Raw genomic sequence first — 24587 nt, forward strand, 5'->3', positions numbered from 1 at the left:
TAAAATGTAAGGGAAACAAGATTACTTTCTATTAATCATTCTCATAATTTACTGCTGGCCCCTCGTAATCTACTGCTGGCCCAACATGGCACCATGTTTCAAAGACCCTGTTTCAGGGGCTTCCTTTCATAATGCCTACAAGTACTTGTCTAATGCAGTCGCAATTCTCATATCATCTATTCAGCCACAAGTGGCTGCTGAATAGATGCTATGTAATCCCACTCCCAGTTGGGGGGTTCATGGTATCCACAATAAATATGCATGAGATCATTTAGTAACAAAAATCAAGGGGAAACCCATATAAAATTATTAAAATTCAAGTTCATATTTTATTAAGTTTGACTGCGTTTATAAATTATTTGCATGCAGTTTTACATATAATTTGAAATAAATTAGTGGGTTTGATTATCTGTGGGAATTGAGTGAACCGGTATATGAATGAAATCAAAGGTGGGCATCGCTGATACCGCTTGGGCCCATTGTGTGGTGAGAGGCAGTGGATGTAAACTAAGTGAACACCATTTTTCTGATACCGGGTTCCAAAAATGTATTGAATTTTTAATAATTTTATATGTTTCCCCTTGATTTTTGTTATTTTGGTGTTTTGAAGGGCTTTCTGCTATTTTGTGAGATATATTTGTATACATTGGAGACCTAGTGTATAAACATTTTATCATGCTTATTTATTGTGGATATCTTTTAAACAAAGCTGGCTGTGGAGTCCCAAGAACCAGTTTTCCTCAGCTGCAATCTCTTGTTTAAACACTAGAGGGAGATCATTACATTGTGTGTGCTGCATCTGATTCTCTCTTACATTCTTAGCCAAGAGATAGAATGCATGGGCATGTCTCTCTTATGGGGCTTAACTTGATAAGTTTCCAGGGATGTTGAAATTAGATTCAAATTGAAGACTGCCTCTATTCTGGAATTTAACAGCATCAAAATATCTAACCTGACCATGCTCAATGATACTAGATAGCACCATGATAGTCCCGGCTTTATCCCATTGTATTTCTGAAAACAGAGCAACATCTCCATACCTTCAAATGGGATAATACCAAGTCTGGTCTAAGTAACTTGGATCATCTGATAAAAACCCTATTCATGCTTCATTTCTACTGAAAGCCATTGCATGGGGGCGAGACCTTCAAACCCATGACTGTGAAGATAGCCAGTGCAGAGCAAAAGGGATGTCTCCAAATCAGAACCAGATAATGTTTTGGAACCAAGGAAATGAAAGTACCTCAGATTCTAAAAAACTATTCTGTCTGTTAGAATACACATCCCACACTGGATAGAAGGAATGTTTCAGTGCCAGATTTAAGATTATGGTATCAGAGGGCAGGGTGGGGAGTTCCTCTCCCAAAATTGGAGAGCAGTGGGGGGAGTCCCAGTTTTTGGTGCCTTCAAGGTTTGACACCCTAGTCATGTACCTATGATGCTTATGACTAAATCTGGCCCTCGAACATTTAATAGGGTATTATAGTGCATATTAAAAAAAAAATCAAAGAGAAGATGAGGCAGCTTACTACTACTTATCACTTCTATAATGCTATTCAATGTATGCAGCACTGTGGCAAAACACATAAGAGAGAGTCCCTTTTGGGAGAGCTTACAATCTGATTAAGGCAAACATAATTGCAAAATTGTGAATTTCATTTATTAGATGTCACAGATGTGAGCTGTATCAGGCAAATCTGCTAGGTCCATGCTGACAGCAGGTGGACTCGCTCCTACTGAGTCTGGAGTTAGGGCTTCAATTGTACCAGCTCCGTTCACCGGGAGTTGAGTCTTTGGATTCAAGGGGCTGGCAGGGCTTAGGTAAGAGTCCAGTGAGGAGCAGTCGGATGTAGTCGAGAACCGGGCAGAGGTCAGAGTAGGCGGTGGCAAATGGTATCCAGGTTCTGGCCAAGATCGGGGCAGGCAGTAGGCAAATAGTATCTGGGTCTAGGCGGAGGTCAGGGCAAGCGGCAGTCTAGGTGAGAAGTCAAAGTCTGTAGCAGAGGTCAGAACCAAGAGTCAAGCAGAGAAGGACAAACAAGACGAGATACAGGGCAACAAGACTCAAGCAGGGTACAGTAGGGCAAGGCAAGAACAAGGCACAGAGATAACAGGCAAGGCAATAACAAGGCAAGGAGCAATCACAACACTCACTGCAGGAGTAGGAGGACCTGTTGCTGAGGCAGACTCTGAGAGCGTGGCTGGGATTTGTGTTTTTCCCGATGTGGGACCTATTAGGGCCAGTCTTTTGTGTGCATGTATGCATCCTAAGGAGCAGCATGGCGCAGCTGGAAGAGGATGAGAGAGTGGCATTCCTGCTGAAAAGACTTTGAGGCAGTGATGGGGAGGATTGTCGGCATCTGGAGTGAGTGCAGCTGGTCCCGGGGCCATCCCATGTCCGGCCAAATGTTACAGTACTCCCGTTCCTAAGCCTCTTCCTCAAGGTTCTGAGTTTGGGCTTTTCTGAGAAGAGATGATGGAACTCTTAAGTGAGACAGGGAGCTTAGACATCAGCAGCTGATACCCAAGAGTCTTCTTCGGGGCCGAACCCCTTCCATAAGATGAAATATTGTACCTTGCCTCAGGTCCGTCTGGAATTCAGGATGGCTTCAGATTCATACTGCGTGTCCTCTTCCAAAATTACTTCCTTAGGTTTGGGAGAAGATCAATAAGGCCAAGACAGAAGTAGAGGCTTGAGAAGTGACATATGGAAAACATTATGGACCTTGAGGGTTGGTGGCAGTTTTAACTGATATGCTACTGGTCCAATCTGCCACATGATGGGGAATGGCCCAAGGTGAGAATTTGGTAGAATGGCCCAATTTGGTAGAATGGCCCAAGGTGAGAATTTGGTAGAAGGATTTTTTAGTCATAAGTTACAAGTGTTGAGCCATACCAAATCCTCCAGTTTGAGATGAGGCGCCAGCCAACGTCATTTTTTTCAGCTTGTTTCTTGGATTTTTTAGTGACTGTGGTGAGAAATTGAAGGGTCTTTTGCCACAACTCCTTAAGATCTTGACTCACATTGTTAGCAGCGGGACATGGTACTGTTACCGGTTAGGGAGTGGCACCTGAAGGTGTCTGCCATACAAGATCTAGAATGAAGATGACCCCATGGAATCTCCAACATGATTGTTGTGCAGAATTCTGCCCAGGGAAGGAGGGCTGGCCAGTAATCCTGCCATTTGTTCAAAGTATCAGGATCCAAACCAAGCAGGCCAATGCAATAAGAGGTGCGGGAGAGTCAGCGCTTTGAGTCGAGCGCCCACTCTCCCGACGTGCACCCAGGCACCTCTCCTGGGCATGCAATTTTGTATTCAAATGAGGCCGCACGCTACTAAGGAGGCACTAGGGACACGAGCGCGTCCATAGCACCTCCTTATTAGCGGAAGTGGTGGCTGTCAGTGGGTCAGTTAATTTCTGAGAGTAAAATGTGTGGCTAAGCCAGGGATGGAATCCAGCTGCTAGTGGTAACATTTAAACTAGAAAATGGGGGAAAGCCGATAGTCGCTTAGAAGCATATAGTTCAGAGAGAAGTGTCTTCCAAGGATACTTGGAAAACAGGGAAATTAAAATATCCTAGTAGAGATACTGTGGTAAAGGCTGAAGTGCACACAAATATGAATGACTCCAAACTTTCTGTATCTTCTGCTAATAAGCAGATTGTGAATATAAGAAAAATGAAAGTACAATTAAAATGTACTTTAAAATGTCTGTATGCAAATACCAAAAATCTGAAAAAATAGATTAGTGGGTTAGAATATCTGATATTATGTGAGGATATAGACATAATAGGCACAATTTACTTTCAGTATTCTGGGGGAATAACGAATAGGCTCATCAACATGCATTTGCATGTGATGAGCGCTATTAGGTTTTTTTTGGGGGGGGGTTTGACCATGCGTTTTCCACATGCTATTACTACCCCTTACAGTATAAGTAGTAATAATAGTGCATCTAAAATGTGCGGCCTCATGGGGGCCAAAATGTGCGCTCAGCAAGACAAGGCAAGGAGAAAATGAACATTTGCAGGAGTAGGTGAACCTGTTGCTGAGGCAGAGTCTGGGATCATGGCTGGGATTCAAATCCCCAGCCTGTGCTGATGTCATCACTCGGTGCTGCTGTAGGTTTCCCACCGCAGGAACTATGAAGGCTGGCTTATCGTGTGCACACCCTAAGGAGTGGTGTGGCACGGCCAGGAGAAGTCAAGATGGCAGCATTCCTGCTGTGAAGAGGTGCATCGGAGAGGGTCAGTGTTGTCCGGAATGTATGCAGGGCCATCCCACAGCTGTCCAAACATTACATTAGGAAAATGATTAAAAAAAAAATAAGGCTGTGAGTAAGATAATGCTTTCAAGGAGAGTGAAGTTGGCTGGATGAGAGGAAGAAAGGTTAAGATTTAAAAGGCCAGATTGACAAACTAAAGAGTAACAAATCACCTGGATCGGATGGTATGCATCCTAGGGTACTGAAGGAACTCAAAAATGAAATTTCTGATCTATTAGTTAAAATTTGTAACCTATCATTAAAATCATCCATTGTACCTGAAGACTGGAGGGTGGCCAATGTAATCCCAATATTTAAAAAAGGCTCCAGGGGCGATCCGGGTAACTATAGACCAGTGAGCCTGACTTCAGTGCCGGGAAAAATCATGGAAACTATTCTCAAGATCAAAATCGTAGAGCATATAGAAAGACATGGTTTAATGGAACACAGTCAACATGGATTTACCCAAGGGAAGTCTTGCCTAACAAATCTGCTTCATTTTTTTGAAGGGGTTAATAAACATGTGGATAAAGGTGAACCGGTAGATGTAGTGTACTTGGATTTTCAGAAGGCATTTGACAAAGTCCCTCATGAGAGGCTTCTTCGAAAACTAAAAAGTCATGGGATAGGAGGCAATGTCCTTTCGTGGATTACAAACTGGTTAAAAGACAAAGAGTAGGATTAAGTGGTCAATTTTCTCAGTGGAAAAGGGTGCCTCAGGGATCTGTACTTGGACTGGTGCTTTTCAATATATATATAAATGATCTGGAAAGGAATACGACGAGTGAGGTTATCAGATTTGCGGATGATACAAAATTATTCAGAGTAGTTAAATCACAAGCGGATTGTGATACATTACAGGAGGACCTTGCAAGACTGGAAGATTGGGCATCCAAATGGCAGATGAAATTTAATGTGGACAAGTGCAAGGTGTTGCACATAGAGAAAAATAAACCTTGTTGTAGTTACACGATGTTAGGTTCCATATTAGGAGCTACCACCCAGGAAAAAGATCTAGGCATCATAGTGGATAATAGTTTAAAATCATCGGCTCAGTGTGCTGCAGCAGTCAAAAAAGCAAACAGAATGTTGGGAATTATTAGAAAGGGAATGGTTAATAAAACGGAAAATGTCATAATGCCTCTATATCGCTCCATGGTGAGACCGCACCTTGAATACTGTGTACAATTCTGGTCGCCGCATCTCAAAAAAGTTATAGTTGCGATGGAGAAGGTACAGAGAAGGGCAACCAAAATGATAAAGGGGATGGAACAGCTCCCCTATGAGGAAAGGCTGAACAGGTTAGGGCTGTTCAGCTTGGAGAAGAGACGGCTGATATGATAGAGGTCTTTAAGATCATGAGAGGTCTTGAATGAGTAGATGTGACTCGGTTATTTACACTTTCGAATAATAGAAAGACTAGGGGGCATTCCATGAAGTTAGCATGTGGCACATTTAAAACTAATCGGAGAAAATTCTTTTTCACTCAACGCACAATTAAGCTCTGGAATTTGTTGCCAGAGGATGTGGTTAGTGCAGTGAGTGTAGCTGGGTTCAAAAAAGGTTTGGTTAAGTTCTTGGAGGAGAAGTCCATTAACGGCTATTAATCAAGTTTACTTAGGGAATAGCCACTGCTATTAATTGCATCATTAGCATGGGATCTTCTTAGTGTTTGAGTAATTGTCAGGTTCTTGTGGCCTGGTTTGGCCTCTGTTGCAAACAGGATGCTGGGCTTGATGAACCCTTAGTCTGACCCAGCATGGCAAGTTCTTATGTTCTTAAAAGGCAGGTTTTTAGACTAGATTTGAATAAGGCAAGAAAAGGAGCATGAAGCACCATCTCAGCAAGACTATTCCAAGCATATGGGGCAGCAAGATGGAAAACACGGTCAAGAGCTGGCAGTAGAGCAGTAGGGCATAGATAAGAGTGACTTTTCTGATGAGGAGGGGTGTAGGGAGAGATGAGAGTAGTGAGCAGCTGCAGAGTAAAGACTTTTATAGGTAAGAAAGAGGACCCCGAACTGTATGTGGAAACTGACAGGGAGCCGGGTATAGCATAAGTCACGCAGCTGAATTTTGGATAGATTGTAGTGGCGAGAAATGCTTAAGTGGGAAGACCTGAGAGACGCAGATTGCAATAATCTAAGTGGGAGTGTTCAGAAAGGAAGGGATGGGTTTGGGTGAGAATATAATGAAAAAAAAGACACATTTTAGCAATGTTTTGGATAGGCGTAAAGAAGAAAAGAAAGGAGTGTAAAATACCCAAGCTTATTGGGTGAGGGGAATGGGAAGATGACAGTATTACCCAGAGAAATAGAGGAGGAGGAGGAATGGAAGTAAATGTGGGCGATGGGGTGGAGGGGAAGATAAGGAATTCTCTCTTGGCCCTGTTGAGTTCAGAGTGGTGGTGGTGGGACATCCAGGCAGCAACGTCAGGTAAGCTGACAGAGATCTGGGACTGGATTCCTGATGAAATTTCTGGGAATCAGCATGAAGATGATATTGAAAACGAAGGGAAGAGGAGCCAGGACAGAGCCCTGAGGCACACCAGTTGATAGTGGGATGGTGGTAGAGGAGGAACCAGTAGAAGTGTGATGAGAGAGGTAAGAAGAGAACCAAGATAGGATGGACTCCCGAAATTCAAGTGAGAACAGAGTATGAAGGAGTAGGTGGTAATCAACAGTATCAGAAGCAACAGATAAGTCAAGGAGGATGACATACAGAGGAGATGGATGGGGATTTAATGGAGGATATTCACAGGATTGCTGTGAAAGGGGAGGTGCTGCTGCTAGGGGATTTCAATCTGCCAGATGTTGATTGGGACATCCAGCTGCAGCATCTTCTAGAAGCAGGGAAATAAGACTGGATGGGTTATGGTTTGATGTGCATCGATGGGGTGAAAGTTGCTTTGGAGGGCCAGGATTGGGATTGATGTCCTTTGTTGCAGAGGAGACGCAGGATAATATGGAGAAGGGTAGAGGTGTGTTGACACCAACGAGGATGAGATGCTTTCAAGGAGAGTGACGATGGCTGGATGAGAGAAAGAAAGGTTTGAAGCTCAAGAACAGGGGACAAAACAGAAGATAGAATGGCAGGTGAGGTAATGAATGCAGAAAATGGGGGACAGGAGACTTGTTAGTAGTGGTTTGCAGCAGGAAATAAGATTGGGGAGGATTAGCATCAGGAAAAGTAGATGTAGAGGAAATTAAAAAAAAGAAATATCTACCGACCTGAGGTATTGCTGTGGTGTTCACCTCTGTCCAACTGGTGGAAACCCAAGTGAGTTAGGGTGTCCTCTGGACTCCACCGAGGAAGCTGGGAAAGGTATGGAAATGTACTGCAACCTGCCCAGTATCTGGCCCGATGATCGAGCAGTACTGCTAAATGGTCTTCTCTCAGATGTATTAGAGGTGTATGTATTTCACAATCAACGTGAGGGAGCACCTGAGACCATCTGGGTTTTTTCCATCTTTAGTTCCAGAGCATTCGGGGGGGGGGGGGTGTTCTATGTGCAAACATTTGATGCTGAAGGTGCAAAAGCAGGACCAGCTCACCAGTTCCTTACAACCTACAACTAGGTGACTGAACCAGCTAGCAGCATAATTCAAATGTTTTGCTTTCTCACTCAGAGGGTCCTGCTGTGTCACCTGCAGCTGTTCTCAGCTCTTCTGTGCACTGTACTAATGCTGATCCTTTTCCTTTCCTTTCCTCACCAGCAGGCCTGTAAGTTACTGTCTCACAGAATCACTTCTGAGGTATTCTCGCTCTGTTTATCTCTGGCATCTGTTTGCATGCTGAGGCCTCTCGAATGCATGTTCCCCTTCCCTATGTTCTCTCTGCATGTCAGGGCTGCTGTTCTGTTATTTCATTACAAATGACCCTATGAGAGAGACTGGCCAACTTTGATGCATGTTCCCACCAGCTGAATGCAAACAACTGGGGCCAGCAGGAACTGAGACAGCGCTGGGAAGCTTAAATAAAATCTAAACTGAGAAAAAAGAAAATCCCAAATCTTCTTTCCCTCGATCCTTCTTTCCTTCCCGTTGCCCCTGCTAAAATGTTCTCTGCCTTCTCCTTCCCTTTTCTTTTATGTTAAGTGAGGGAGCCAGAGAGGGAGACTGGCTTTAAGTATTGAAACCTTGCTTGTTCATTAGGTAGTATATATCCTAACCAGCTGTATTCTTGATGAATCCTCACCTTCTGGTTTCCCAGCGAGTGCTCACTTCTGCTTGTCCACGATAACCCATTGGGCCACCCGGGCCGAGCCGAGCAGTGATTTAGTTTCAGGAAAGTCATAGTCACACAGGAAATGACAGCAGATAAAGACCAAGTGGCACATCCAGCTCGCTTTGTTGAGATTCTTCCTGTGGGTTTCTATGACTGTGGATAGATGAGTCTATAAAGTCCTGTAGTGGAAGTTGGTCAAATATTTGAGACATATTTTCCCCATAAATCACAGAATGTGGTTCAGCCAGCCCTAGGACTGAATAAGCTAAACATTCCCTGCCTAGAATTGGCTCTAGTGATTGTGCTGGAACCACCTGGATTTCATTCCTGGGCCTGGCTTCTGCTCCTTGGGCTAGCCGAGGCTGGGGAACACTGCGGAGGCAGCACTCACAACTCCGTCGGGAAGTGGAGAGAAGCTCCTGGTATCACGCTGGTATCCAGGCTCAGAGTGGGCCCCAGGCTGAAAATTTGTCACTGAGATGGCTGGGTTAGATGAGGGGGGGAGGGGAGTTATGAAATAGGAAACCTCCCAAAATGTTGCAGATGAAGGCTTATAGAGCCGTAGCCCTGTCAAGACTGGTTCTGATTAATGTGGAATCTCCCCCCCCCCCCCCAAAAAAAGCAGGAAGAAACCACTACGACCTCCCCAAAAAAATCCCATGTCTGAAAATCCTGCATCTTGGCCCTTCAACCGTGCGACTGCCCCAATACTAATGAACCTTGGTTGTCTTCATTTGCAGCCTGCTACTCTAACCACTGGGCTACTTCTTTCCTTAATCCTAATTCTACTCCTTACTTTAATCCATCTTTCTTTAATCCTAATCTAAAATCAATTAAAAACAAGGTGTAGAGTTTTATAGTGTGTTCGGGAGACTCCCCAAATTGGACTGTAGCACTTTTGTTCACCACTTTGGTTGGGTTAGTAGGGCTCAGCTTGCTTTTCCCCTGGACCCAGATAGGTCACGAGACACCCCCATAACCCAATTAGTGCGCTACACCAAAAAGGGGCCTTACAAACACATATTATATGAGACACTCTGGTTATTCAGAGTAAACTGGTGAGGATGGGAACCCTCTAGTCAGGAGCCATTGACTGTAGGTGGACAAGACGGGTGCCCAGCCAGTATGGCATGTGAATATGAAGGGACTCGTGGCAAGCTGTGCACCATCTGGACCCCTTCTGTCTACTCCCCACCCCCAGACATTCATGCATGCTCCCTGGGCTGGCCAGTAGTGACCTAGCCTGCCCGAACCTGGGGGCAGCCACAGGAGCCGGCTGAGGGTGGGAAGTGGGGAACACTGATGGCAAGACCTCGCCTCAAGTAGCAGGAATCAGCCCCCGACTTTTAAGTCTTGTGGTCATGGCTGTGCTTCTTGATTATGACTCAGAACCTTTACTTAGTTTCATGTTTAAAAATAAATAAATGAAAGCAAATGAGGGCTTTTCTGGTCCCAGTATGGGAGTCGGGGTGACTGAAGCTAGATTGTTGCAGTGATTGTAAGTAGTCAGTAACACTGCATGTGTCATTTTTCTTGTGGAGTCCATTTAAAACCCAAGACTTTTTTTTTCGAGCAGGTGCTTGAAAGAGAATGTGAGTTTTTGCTGGTGTTGCTCCCCTTTCTGTCTGTCCATTTTTTTATGAGGCGGCTGCTGCATCAAAGGAGACGCTTTGTAAAGGCGGCTTAGTTGTGAAGTGCACATGGACTTTTGTATGCACAGAGTTTGCGGGGTAGTTCCCCTTAGAAAATTAGCTCCTGCACAATAAAAGTGCATACAGAAGGCGATGTGGCACTGAACGTCCTGTGCATGTGGGCAGCCGAGCAGAGGTAAAATCATGTGCTGCACTTTAAAACTGAGCGGGTGCTTCCCTTTGCTCCCCCAGACTAACCGGCCTGCTCCTGGGAGTGCTTTTCTTTAACCTGGCTGTGGAAGCCTGTGCCTGCTTTTAGCCACTCAAAGAAGGAATGACTTTCAGCCACTTTGGTGGGGGCAGAGAGAGAGAGAGGGAAATCGCTAATCTTTCCTGCTTTCATCCACCACCTCCCCCAGCTGGATTAAACTATTTGTCAGTTAGTTTTAGCTCGTCAGTGAGGAGCTCTGCCACCTCTTAGACTGAAAACACAAAATACAAATCCTGAAATACATGGAAAGTGGGTGAAGAAGCCCAGTGAGACCTCATATATGATTGCCCGGAGGCTAAGCTAATGTAAGCTTTTAATGGCACGAGGTTTTCTTTTAATCATTGGTCTCTATGGGCTATTTTTTGAAAGGCGCTTCCCTGTCAGAAGCTGTCCGTATGCACTTAAAGTCTGTAAGTACTTCAAAACGGGTTGCCCCAATTCCTGAAGCTATACCCGAAGGGTGTACTTATCTTGCAGCTTGTATCCGTCGAAAAGCCTTGAGATGGTGTTGGCAGAATGGTTAGGTCTGACGTTGTTCCGACACTAAGTGTTTCGGAGACAGCCTCCTTCTTCAGGGGGTCGGATACCACTATTGCCGGCTCAATCGTTGTCCGTAGATACTCTACATTGTCATACAGAAATTACTGTTTATGTAGCTACACGATGGCGTCTCAATGTGGCTTTCCACGATGTAATTCTGAAGTCAATCGCTTGGCCGGGAGTAATCTGTAGGCTGCCGACAGATTACACCCGGCCAAGCGATTGACTTCAGAATTACATCGTGGAAAGCCACATTGAGACGCCGTCGGATTCTGTATTCTTTTGTATTGATACCTCTTAGACTGAAGCAGGCCATCACTTCTGTGTGGCCTTGCTTCCCCGTTCCATCCCCCCAAACACACACACACACAAATCTCCATTGATGCTAAATGCCTTTTTCTTGCACCAGTCTTTCAACCATGTGCTGAAGCTCCTGGTGCAGAGTATTCTGTCCTCCCCTAGCCACTGTCAGGGAGCACCTTAGAAAAGGTCACCAATTATGCCAGCTTCCTAATTCTAGGAACGTCTCTTGCACTACTCTACTTTTTGTTTCTAGTCATGTCATGTGCCCTCAGATGGGCAGTGACATCAAGGTCTCCCTCTCCATCAGCTGCCCCAGTGCTCTCGTGCTGGGCTTTATATACCTTCAAGGCATGACACCTAGTAGGCACATGAGCACCCAGTCTCCCTCCTTTCTTGCCCCTCTTTCCTCCTTTGGGATCTTATATACCTTTTTGGTATTCTCCATAAATGTGCCTCGGAGGATGATTTTGATGCTGCTTACAGGGCTTGCAGTCCCGCAGGGAATTTGTATGCATAGGACTGCAAACTCATGATCAAAAGGGAAGCTCCTCGTGGAGTTTCCCTTTGAAAATTCAGCAAGCAAGTAGCTCTCTACATAGTCTCCTTTCTTCAAGAGTTTAAATGTTTTCTTGAAAATAATTAAAAAAAAAAAAAAAAAAAAAAGATTCACCATCTCCTCTGCACAGGCACAGCTGTAGATCTCCAGTAAGCTCATAACAAAGGTTTACTATTTTTCTTGTCACGGCTTCAATATAGGGTCAAAATAGTGCTACTGACAGTAAATGGAAAAAGACTCCTTAAATCCAAATAATTAATAACCAAACCATAAAGGGATCATAACATTATCTATATTTATATCAATTTACATTTTTTTTTGTATAAAAAACAATATTATATTATAATGAATTTAATCATAAGAACATAAGAAGTTGCCATACTGGGTCAGACTAAGGGGCCCAGCATCCTGTGACCAATCCAGGCTACAAGTACCTGGCAAATACCCAAACACCAAGAAGATCCCATGCTACTGATGCCAGTAATAGCAGTGGCTATTCTCTAAGACAACCTGAGTAATAGCAGTTAATGGACTTCGCGTCCATGAACTTATCCAAATCTTTTTTGAACCCAGCTACACTAACTGCACTAATAACACGTCCTCTGCCAACAAATTCCAGAGCTTAATTATGCGTTGAGTGAAAAACAATTTTCTCCGATTAGTTTTAAATGTGCCATTTGCTTACTTCATGGAGTGCCCCCTAATCCATCTATTATCCGAAAGAGTAAATAACTGATTCACATTTACCTGTTCTAAACCTCTCATGATTTTAAAGAGCTCTGTCATATCCCCCCTCAGCCGTCTCTTCTCCAAGCTGAACAGCCCTAATCTCTTTAACCTTTCCTCATAGGGGAGCTGTTCCATCCCCTTTATCATTTTGGTTGCCCTTCTCTATATCTTCTCCAGCGCAATTATATCTTTTTTGAGATGCGGTGACCAGAATTGTACACAGTATTCAAGGTGTGGTCTCACCATGGAGCGATACAGAGGCATTATGACATTTTCCGTTTTGTTAACCATTCCCTTCCTAATAATTCCTAACATTCTGTTTGCTTTTTTGACTGCTGCAGCACACTGAGCCGATGATTTCAATGTATTATCCACTATAATGCCTAGATCTCTTTCTTGGGTAGTAGCTCCTAATATGGAACCTAACATCGTGTAACTACAGCAAGGGTTATTTTTCCCTATATGCAACACCTTGCACTTATCCACATTAACTTTCATCTGCCATTTGGATGCCCAATCTTCCAGTCTCTCAAGGTTTTCTTGCAGTTTCACAATCCACGTGGGATTTAACTACTCTGAATAAATTTGTATCATCTGCAAATTTCATCACCTCACTCATCGTATTCCTTTCCAGATCATTTATATATATATATATATTGAAAAGCACCGGTCCAAGTACAGATCCCTGAGGCACTCCACTGTTTACCCTTTTCCACTGGAAAAATTGACCATTTAATCCTACCCGTTCTAAACCTCTCATGATTTTCCTGTCTTTTAAACAGTTTGTAATCCACAAAAGGTTATCGCTTCCTATCCCATGACTTTTTAGTTTTCTTAGAAGCCTCTCATGAGGGACTTTGTCAAATGCCTTCCAGAAATCCAAGTACACTGTATCTACCGTTCCAGGAGATTTGCCATGTTTAGTTTGTCAGTCTGGCTTACTACATCTTCCAAATTCACCATGATTTGGTTCAGTTTATCTAAATCATCACCCTTGAAAACCATCTCCGGAACCGGTATCTCCCCAACATCCTCATTAGTAAACACAGAAACAAAGAATCCATTTAGTGCCCCTTTAACCCCTCAATCATCTAATGGTCCAACTAACTCATTCGCAGGTTTCCTGCTTCAGATATATTTTAAAGGTTTTATAATGAGTTTTTGCCTCTACAGCCAACTTTGTTTCAAATTTTCTCTTAGCCTGCCTTATCAATGTTTTAAATTTATCTTGACAATACTTATGCCTTTTCCTATTTCCTTCAGATGGATCCTTCTTCCAGTTTTTGAAGGAAGTTTTTTTTAGCTAAAATAGCCTCTTTCACCTCACCTTTTAACCATGCCGGTAATCGTTTTGCCTTCCTTCCACCTTTCTTAATGCGTGGAATACATCTGGACTGCGCGTCTAGGATTGTATTTTTAAACAATGTCCACGCCTGTTGTACACTTTTAACCTTTGCAGCTGCACCTTTTCGTTTTTTTCTAAGTATTTTCCTCATTTTATCAAAGTTTCCCTTTTGAAAATTTAGTGTTAGAGCTGTAGATTTACATATTGTCCCCCTTCCAGTCATTAGTTTAAATTTGATCATGTTACGATCACTATTGTCAAGTGGCCCCACCACTGTTACCTCTCTCACCAAATCCTGCGTTCCACTAAGAATTAAATCTAAAATAGCTCTCTCTCTCATTGGTTCCTGAACCAATTGCTCCATGAAGCAGTCATTTATTCCATCCAGGATCTTTACATTTCTAGCATGTCCTGATGTTGCATTTACCCAGTAAATATTGGGGAAATTGAAATCTCCCATTATTACTGCACTGCCAAATTGGTTATCTTCCCTGATTTCTCTTAGCATTTCATCGTCCATCTCATGATTTTGGCAAGCTGGACGGTAACATACCCCTTTTGCTACACTCTTACCCAGCACACCTGGGATTTCTACCCATAAAGATTCTACTGTGCATTTAGTCTCTTGTATGATCCTTATCCTGTTGGACTCTTTGCCCTCCTGGAGATAAAGCACAATTGTTTCTCCCTATCATTGCAATATAACTTGTACCCTGATATAGCACTGTCCCATTGGTTATCCTCCTTCCACCAAGTCTCTGTGATGCCAATTAAGTCTATGTCATCATCACTGCTGTACACTCTAACTCTCCCATCTTACTTCTTAGACTTTTGGCATTGGCTTACGGACATTTCAAAGTGTGGTTTTTGTTTGTATTAACAATCAGTATAAGTGTGATCTAATGTGGTGCTGCTAATTGAAAAACTGTAAATTAAAATGGTAATTTAGAGTGTAGGCACATATATCTAATGCGAGATATGTGGTAGGGATGTACGTTATATAAAATTTATGTACAATTTGGTACTTGTGTTGTGATTTTAATATTGGTTTTTATAAAATGATAAAAAAATAATATAATTTGATATAAATATAGAACATGTTATGAACCCTTTATGGGTTTGGTTATTTGTGATATAGGGTCACCAACTGGCTCCAGATTTTCAGAACAGGCTAATCCAGTTCTGCTTTTACTCCACAGCCTTCATAAATTTGTAGTTTTGTTTTTCTTAAGGAATGCAATAGGGAAATCAGAACTACAAGTCCCTGGAGCCAGCTGGCAATCCTACCATCATCTCTTTGACTGCTGCCTGTGTTGAAATGACAAGTATGGCCCATCCAAATGGAAGCCTGGCTTCTCATATCCTCTGCGTTCTGCTGGTAATTTATCGGGTTGGCTGCAGTTTTGAGCATATTCCATAGAAACATCAGTGGAGAGGACCTAAAGCAAATCTTATTTTTCTGTTTCAGGTTCTTGAGGCTACTCGGGTGAACCGCAGGAAGAGTGCACTGGCTCTGCGCTGGGAGGCTGGAATCTATGCCAACCGGGAAGAGGACGAATAGTTGGAAGAATCTCACAGGCATTCAGAACTGTGAACGCAAAAAACCAAAAAAAAGCATTTTAATCAAATATTTATTAAATAGGAAGCGAAACTCGACGATCCATGTAGACCCATGGTATACACTGAATTATGCATTCACAAGCAGACATCATTAATAAAAATAAAACCTCCAGAACAGATTCTTGAGAATTTCAAGAGGATGCTAGATCTGGGCCTACAAGAGGTCATCGGCATTTCTACAACAGCAAATTTCTATGCAAGAGGGCCGGCCTGCAGGAGTGTTCAAGGACTTGCAGGCTCCAAGATGGGCAAAGAAGGCTCATTTGCTTCCTTTTAACAAAATATGAGCCTTGCTTTTTGAAACATTGATATTGCAGCACATGCACTAATGCCCTCACATTATCCTACAGTCCAGTACGAGAGCACCACTAGCATGTCAAAAGAAGTATTCATTCGGATTGGCTTTCGGCTTCATCCCATTTATCATGCTAGCAAAGGTGGCATCAAGCTTTCTGTTATCCTAGATTGCATAATTTATGGCTATTCTTCTTTTTATTGTTTGTTTGATGGTTGTTTCCCATCTCTTAAATTTATCCAAAAAAAAGGATGCTATTATTGCATTTGTACAATCTGTGTTTTTCAGTCAGCTGACTTGATAAAATTATTCCTTTTGGTTTGTCATAGAGAACAGGGGAGGAGCCAAGTGAAGCAGATTGCGTGAGGCGTAGGAACTGTATAATCTGTAACACTAGCTGGTCTTCAGAACAGATTTACACAGCCGGCTATCTAATCGTGAAATCTCTATTTCCCGGGCAAAAACTGTGCTCCAGGTGAGAGGGACAGAAGGGCTAACACGTGAGCAACATCGCCAAGCATTGGACAATTCAGATCTGAAATGCTGAATGAACAAGTAAAAAAGAAACTCGTTTATAACCAAGGCAATAATTTTTAAAAAGGAGATTACGCCATAGGAAGACCTACGAAACAAAGAAGAAAACAGGTCTAACTTTATTCTCTCTTTTGAAAAGGACCTGGCAATTCTGTGAAAAGCAGCAAGAAATACAGGTCCTTCACTTAATAGTGTGGGTTTCGAAACGGTCACAAGTGCAAAAAATGATCGGGGGAGAGGAGAGAGGGGGGCGGAAGGTGTTTGTGTGGAAGGCAGAAACACTAATATGGCCCAGGGATGTGAGGGGAGAGGAACAGAAATATTCTCCCAGGCTGCTTGTTAACCCCCCGGGAGATAATGCAAATGTCTTTTTTTTTTTTTTTTTTTTTCTGAAAAGGGATTATAAAAGGCACCAAGTTGATGTAGTATTTGGAACATTGCATTTCACTTGACACAGTATTTGCATGCACCACAATCGCAAAGTATTGAGAAATTTTGTAATTTGACACTTAGAAATGAACTGTGGTAAACAGTCTTGTGCTTTGTATATATATGTGTGTGTGAATGTGTACATACATGTGTATGTATACAGATACACGCCATAGAGGCTGCCAGTTTTACTCTTTCATTAGAAACAATACGATCATAACTGTGAGACCAGTATTCAGCAAATTGGTTAGTGGACAAGTTATCCGACTACAGTTAGCTTGGATAACTTGTCGGATGAGAGATACGATAACCTGTAAGTTATCCGTCTAAATGGCTTTCAACATGGACCTCTCTATGAAGAAAGATGGCCGGGTCCTTTAAAAAAAAAATTCCTTCTTTTATTTGTTACTGTGTTCCTTCAGACTTTATTTATCCAATTCAGTGTATCACTTTTCATATAAAATTTTTGCAGCTACCATAGAGATGCTTTTGTCAATGCTGGGAATTTGAAGAAAAAAAAAAGGACAAAAATTAGTAAGGCCCAATATTCAAAGATATCCAGCTATTCAAATTAGCCAGATATAACTTATCTGGCTAATTTAAAAGGCATATTCAGTGGCATGGCTATGCAGCTAAATATATCCAGCTAATTTTAGATTTGCTACTGATCAGGTCCAGCTTATTTGGTTAACTTAACTGGATAAGTCCTAATAGCGGCACTGATCTGGTTAAGTTAACCAGATAAATAGTTCCACCCCAATCCACCTAGCCGAATAAATACTTAAGCCAGATAAGTGGCATCTGCAGAACATAGCCAGATGGTCAGCAACTGCCACTTAGGCAGTAAAGTCCCTATTTATCTGGCTAAGCAGTGCTAAGTATCGGTCTCAGTAAAATTAGCATTAGCCACTGAATAATAAACAGACATTTGATCAGTGAATTTTTTTTCATTTTTACAGAAAATTCAGAAAAATATAACTCACACATTCACCATAAATAGTAGTGGTGATGTTTATACATGAAAACTGATGAAACTTGTATTTTGCCTTTTAGTTTGAAAGAAACTGCAAAAAAGGCAAAAGAAAATCATTTTCACTGAATTTTGCAATTTTCTTTAAAAATGTTTATGAAATTCTAGTACCAAAAAACTAAAATTGTAAATGTGATTTTTTTTTTTTTGTGAACCTGTTCACAAAAGCCTAATAATCATAGCTGCAGGACACCCGGCGATGTTTAATTCTCAGTTCAAGGCTGATAAATAAGGGCCTAATATACTAAAGGGCTTTTCCCATTGTGGGCCTTATTTAATATGGTTTCTTTCTTGTAGACAAAGATGGAGGGGAAGCCTTCATGAATCAGGCCCTTTGTGTCTGTGTGAAAAATCCTGGGAACATCAGGCCCTAAATGTTGAACAGAGGGCAACAGCGTTATCATTGGGGAACGCATTTCTGTTCTAGGCCCCAGAATCGGTCACATCTGCCCGGTACCATCTCTGCTCTAGAGATCAGTGTTTTCAGTCCAGGATTGCATGGGGACCATAGGGTTTCAGGAGCCTCCCTAGAGGGTTTTTCACAATTTTCAGGTCGTGGAGGAATTCCCCTGACTCTACTCACCTTGTTCTAATACTTGCAGCCGCTGCCGCCACCCCCAGAACAGCGGTAGCCTTCTGTCACTGCATGGTGGTGCCTGAACTCCTGCGCTGGCTGCTCAGTATCACAAGAACAGCGCTGGTGCTCGGGCACCACACAGTGCCAGAATGGAACAAGCCGTTCTGGGACAGGGGCAGCACTCGCGAGTGTTGGAACTGGGCAGGGGCAGCACGAGTGGCAGATCGACCGACTGGCGGTGACGGGGGAGTGGGAGACTAGGAGTGGTAGTTGAATGTGGGAAACTGACTAGCTGTGAAGACTTGCTGGAGACTGGCTGGTGGGGAGAGAGTGTCTGGGTGGAGGGGACGGCAAGCTGAGGAGGAAGAGTATGCATGGGAACGGATGAACTGAAGGTGAGGACAAGAGAAAGTGTGGGAGGATCGTTAGGAAGGATCTCCTCGTGCAGCAGCTTTTTGAGTGCGTGTGTATATGTGTGTGCTTATAGAAATATATATCACTCACATATGTACATACATACAGTGGGAGGAGAAGGGGGGGGGGGGGGAGAAAGGATCAGGGTTCTGCAGAATTTTAAAACCACTGCTCTACTCTACATTTAGAGATTACCTGTGGAAAGTGAAAACCTGTGGTGCAAAAGTCTGGAAGCTGCATTGGTTCCTGAGAAAACTGGAGTTTCTGCATGCTGCGATAGCTGTCATTAGACCAACAAACATAGATAGTGCAATGCATCATCTTCTCTCCTTCAGGACCTACTCTTGCTACTGCTTATCACTTTTATAGCGCTTCTCAACGAATGCAGTGCTGACACATCGCTCCATCTATTTTTGTTGGTCCAATGAGCGGTATCAGAACCTCCAGAGATTCTAAGCTGGAGGCTGTAACAGAACAGAGCTAAAGGTCATGTCCAGGAAGACCTAGGACTTTGTCTTGTACTGATTACTTGGAAAGATGCCCCCTGTAAGATAACTGTTTAACAGTGCCGATCTATTCACAAAGTGGAGAGATCAGACACAGCAGGGGGAGGTGGTGCTAGGTACCTGTGCATTTTTTTCTCTCTTCTTTTTGCACTGAAAGTCCTTTGGGATCCTGTTCCTCATTTCCTCTGCCTTTTTCTGTGTAACTTTTGCTTGACTTCATCTGCTCTGCCCTTGGTTCCACAGGGTTTCTGGTTTGGCACCCTTCGGCAGTTCACCTGCCTCGTTCATTCTTTGGACAAGAAAATCTGCAGCCGTTAGATGAGGTGGGGAAGAGGCGTTGTACCAGGGTGAGCCACCTGCTGGTGGGAGATGCCAGAGATCAGGGTGATTTTAGCAGGGTTATTGAAAATTCACGCTCTCTCTCTCACACACACTCTCTCTCTCTCTCTCACATACATTCTTGAAAACTGGCCCCGGGATCATTTTTTAGTGCAGCAAAACTCTTGACCTGCAGTCCCAACAAGGCACCACAGTGTAGACCTGTTAAGAACATGCTCACAGCTTTTACTGGACAAGGAATTTTATCAGTGTGAACAGTACAGTGGTTGTTGACCTTTACAGTCAATGCATAAGTGAACATAGTTCACAGTAACTAAGATCACTTAGTTGTCAGCTTGTTTGGTATCACATGCAGATTACTGACCCTAAGCATGGTAGTCTCTGCCACACTGAAAGATTTTGTGTTTTGGGGTTGTTTTTTGAATGACAGAATTAAAATGTTATGTTTGTGATAACTGTGAAGCCAATCTGGAAGGTAGGAGGTTTTTTTTTATTAGTAGTATTCCAGAGCACAAGATCGAATTTCACAGTTGTACTCATACTATACAATAAAAAAGTAGGTATACAAATCACTGTTGGAAACGCAGCATTGACAGGAGTTGTAAATCATTACAGTAATCAGCAGTGGTGTCTGTGTTTAGAAGTGCAGTATGCTGCTTGGTGTAATACATTGTGCTATACCAGAGTCCACTTCTAATTCATTTGAAACATGTTTTTAAAATGTACATCTGAAGTCCCACATAGACTGACATTGAAAAAAAAAAAACAAGCAATGTTTTGCTCCACAAAAAAAAGCTTCATACATACAAACAAACTTTATCCTGACAAAGGTCTCTCACCACATAACCTTAAACAATACCTGGGGAAACAGACCTGGATAATATGTGAGAACCACAACCTGACCACTTGTCCCTAATCCAGAGCCACAAGGGTAGTCTCATGCACGGGGAACCACAGATGATTTACCACTGGCCAATTCAAATTCATTGAAGGGAAGAAAACGATTAGACATCATGCACTACTCTCAGCCATCCTGATGACAGTACTAGGCTTATTCACAAAAAAAGGAGCGTAGACGTTTCCTGCCCCTGGGACTGCTTGAAAGAGGTGATCCAAAGACATTACTCCAGCAGTTAAAAAGCAGCCCCGGAAAGGAGCACAGTCCGGTTTTTGTCTAAATTTGTCTAAAGTGTACAGCTGAAAATCCATTGTTTTAAAAGCACTGTAAAAAAAAAAAAAAAAAGTGCAATCACACTGTTCACCATGCTACACTGCTTGAACCTGATCGATTGCAATAAACCCGAGTTCTTTAAAACTATAATCTTTATACATTTGACCACCAGAGGAACTTCAGTTCTCTTACTGCAAAGGGAGCTGTGATTTATTTTTTACTTATTTCTATTCGCCTAATCACAAAATGCTCTGTCTTTTTCATCTGCATGTATTAAGGATGTGTGCTTCTCACATATCTTCGAGTCTGTTTGGCAGGTACTTTCTAAGGGTTAGTGGCACAACCCCTTTGTTCATAAAGTTGGCTACGGGTATGTGGCCTTTTTGTGGCGTCAGAAGCACGGATCTCCTGAAGCAGGCACAGGAATGTGGAAACGCAGCTGGTGTTGGGTTTGTGCACCTGGTTGTGCTTGGTTTTGGGGGATTTTTTAAAATATTTGTGGGACTTCAGTTGTGTTTTCTTGTCATAAATTAATGAAAGCTGAACTTTGGTATGTGATTATGCAGTGTATTTGCACTAAGAAAAATCTAGCGCATTTAAACACATCTATGAAACCACTGTAGTAATTTAGTGGCTTATTAGTGTTGCACTTAAAATAGTGATTTGTGAACTATACCCTTTGTTTGTTGTAGGGTTTTGCTTTGGTGTGGGTTTAATTAGAGAATTGTACTCATGACAGACTTATAATTACAGTTTGATCTAATTAGCTGGCAAGGCATTGCCAGCTCTGCGTTTTAACATTCAACCACTCTGTGATTCACTGCCAACCTGTTGATAACTGCAGCCGACTCCTGCTGGCAAACCTATTTTCAAGTCACTGCCAACACGCCGGCTGTACAGTTCAGCGAGGTCAATACTGCTTACCCAGAGATATTCCTTCTCTTGTACTTCAGTCCAGACCCAGACAAATCTTCTTAAGCTACTTTTTCCAGTCAACCTCCAGCACCTGGAAGCTGAGCCCACCATGGCCACACAAGCCTTGCTCTTAGCTTGCTTACATTCTGTGCTGTACTTTCTCTCAAAGGCGCAGAAAAGTGTGCGCGTATGTATGGGACACAAGGGGTTGAGTTAGCAAAGCTTGACATTGGTGAGGCGTGGTGCCAATCATTAACACTTCAACCCTGGATGCAGACATTTGTGCAGCTTTCATAAGCATTCATAATTCAATCACCTTTAAAATAGAGGGGGGGGGGGGGAAAAAAATCCTGCATTTGAAATTAATTCACTGAAATATGTTAGCAGCTCCAATGGCCTGCATGTCAAGTTCATTTGAGGGGAGAGTAAAAGGAGGCGCATACGGTATCCGCGCACCAGCATTTTCTGTTTCAGAGCTTCCGATGGTGTGCCTTATAGCAAGCCACATGAGTCCTGAAAGGGCAAAGTACTGCACTGGCTGCAGTCTAGTGGCCAGCTTAGAGCCCTATATACAAAGCACAAGAAAGAAATGCCCTGCTGCAGAGGAAATACCACCAGAAACATGTACCTCCAATTCTGCTTGCAGCAGCACTGGTTTTTAGGGGTGTGTATGCAAAACAATACTATTATCTAAGCTGCTGCTTGTGAATGTACTTCTTTTTTGGTTGCAATGTGGAATTATTTATCCTTTGTATTTCAGCAAGTTGCCAATTCCCTTCCTAATTAGCTTCTCCAAAAGGACTAGTGATAGGCGTGAGAGCCGGTTGGAAGGTGGCTATGTTACAATGCTGTGTGACATCCGTTATACTGTAATCTGGCTTTCTGTATATGTTAACCATTTCCATATTATTATCTTGCTTATGTTTTATAGTGACTGTGAGGCTACAGTGCAAGTATGTAATTATTTTCTCATTAAAACTGAAACCTGTGTTGAGTTTCTATAATTTGCTGCTGTTTCTTTGAGCGACACTGCAAGAGGAGTAGCAGAAGTGCCGGATTTGGAGGTTGGCAGAGGACAAAGGGTCAAACAGCAGTACTAACAAAACAGTGCCCTGTCCTTGTGTTTTTGTCTTTTTCTCCCATCCCCCTCCCATTCTGATCAGTACAAGGAATGTTCAGAAATCTTCCCACCGCTGGCCAGCGCTCTGCAAAATCTGTGCCAGCACCATCAATACAGTTTGAACAGATGCTGAAGAACACCAGCCAGCAGTGGGACAGATTCTACTTAGCTAAGTACATGGGTACCCCCACCAAGCAAAGGAGTTACACTAGTACCACAGGCTGGAAGAAGATGGAGGCAAAACAGGGATGGGCAGGGGCTCATACAGACAGGAGGAGGAGGCCCGCAGCCTCAGAGATAGGAGGGGTGAAATTGTTGTGGGTTTAGTAAACACTGAATATCAACAGCCAGTAAGAGAAAAATCTTTAGTCTTTTATTATAAGAAATCTCTTAATAGGAGCTAAGCTCACCATATAATGCAGAATAAACCTTCAGCTCAGCTCTGAGCCATTACACTTAGTTAAATACGTCACTGCCTCTAACTTACAGACCAATAAGTTAGCTATTTAGCTAAAATAACATTTTCCTAATTGGTTGGCATTATAATTTTATCTCATCGGGTTAATGAGACTGGATTCTTGTAAGTCATATGATTTATTGCAGACTAAGCCCATAAGTCAAAAACAAAATCTAATGCTGACCTGTAAATACATTTTGATCTTTGGCATACATTTTAGCATTTCAGCAACTTTGGATGGTTTTACAAGTCTGATCAGTGTAGCTTTGCCTTTTCGTTGCACTGAGATGTACAGGTATTTTCATTAGTATTTTGCAGAGCACCGTTACAAAAGGAAGAAGAATGCCAGGTTGAGCTAGGCAGCAGGGAATAGAGATTGTGCTGGGGTCAGATTAGGGAGGGTGTGCGCTAGGTTTGGAAAGGCCCGTTAGGAGCTGGTGGGGTCTGACTTATAAGGAGAGCATTTGGGTAGGGAAGGGGGAAAGTACTGGGATTGCAGGAAGGAAGGCTGGGGAGGAAGGAAGGGGGAGATCATGAGTTGAGAGGGGAGAGTAGATATGAGTTTTTGTGTGTGAGAGTGCATGGGGGAAGAGAGCTTTTGGTGGTGTGTAGGAGGTGAGGATATACTTTTTCACTTGGCCATAGGTACCAAATTGCTACAGTTTTGGATTGCAATAAATTTCACGCAAAGAGAAAAAGTAAAAAATGCAAATGGGGTGTCTTAAGAAACTAGCGAAAAGTGACTCGCATAGTCTGGTCCATAAGAGCCTGGGTGTGTGTTTGGGGGTGCTTCTGTGTGTGTCTGCCTGTGGCTACCCGTGTGTGTGAGTATTTGCCTGTGTATGTACCTCTTTGTGGGTGCTTGTGCATGTGTGTATTTGCCTGTGTATCTCTACCTGTGCCTGTTAACCCAGTGTACCATACATCGCTTTAATTTTTGTTAAAGGCAATTTATCAACTAAAATAAAGTGTGTCTCTGCCTCTATGTGTGCGTGTGAGAGAGAGAGAGCTTTGCAATCTGTTCAGGGCACCACTTGGTGGTCAAAGACAGACACAGCAATGTGACTGACCGACAGAAGACTTTTATATATGTAGATGTTAGGGAAATAAAAAGGTATCTTGTATTGTGTAAAGGGGTCCCAGGCATCAGAATCACAACATTGCGAGTGTCTGTTTTAACAAACCTGTGCCCTCATGGTTCAGAGTTCTTTAGTTCTTTAAGAAAGTATGAGAGGGTGGACTCTCCAAAGGAAGAGGTCTGCCTGTCCTGGGAAGGTGGCTGGGACCTAAAGGTCAGGGTGCCAAGGCTTACA

At 42.8% G+C, this 24587-nt stretch overlaps 1 protein-coding gene across 5 annotated transcripts in view; it reads left to right on the forward strand.

Moving 5' to 3' along the window:
• The window catches only part of PALM2-AKAP2 (PALM2-AKAP2 fusion), a 583545-nt gene extending 562399 nt beyond the window's left edge, over window positions 1–21146 (forward strand). For all 5 annotated transcript variants that reach the window (XM_029614157.1, XM_029614167.1, XM_029614175.1 and 2 more), the window contains one exon: window positions 15336–21146. In XM_029614157.1, the coding sequence (XP_029470017.1) occupies window positions 15336–15428 (93 nt within the window). In that variant the 3' untranslated portion in view covers window positions 15429–21146. The remainder of the gene's footprint in view (window positions 1–15335) is intronic.
• The last annotated feature ends 3441 nt before the right edge of the window (window positions 21147–24587 follow it).

The sequence above is a fragment of the Rhinatrema bivittatum genome, chromosome 1 (assembly GCF_901001135.1).
Source record: "Rhinatrema bivittatum chromosome 1, aRhiBiv1.1, whole genome shotgun sequence".
Taxonomy (NCBI): domain Eukaryota; kingdom Metazoa; phylum Chordata; class Amphibia; order Gymnophiona; family Rhinatrematidae; genus Rhinatrema; species Rhinatrema bivittatum.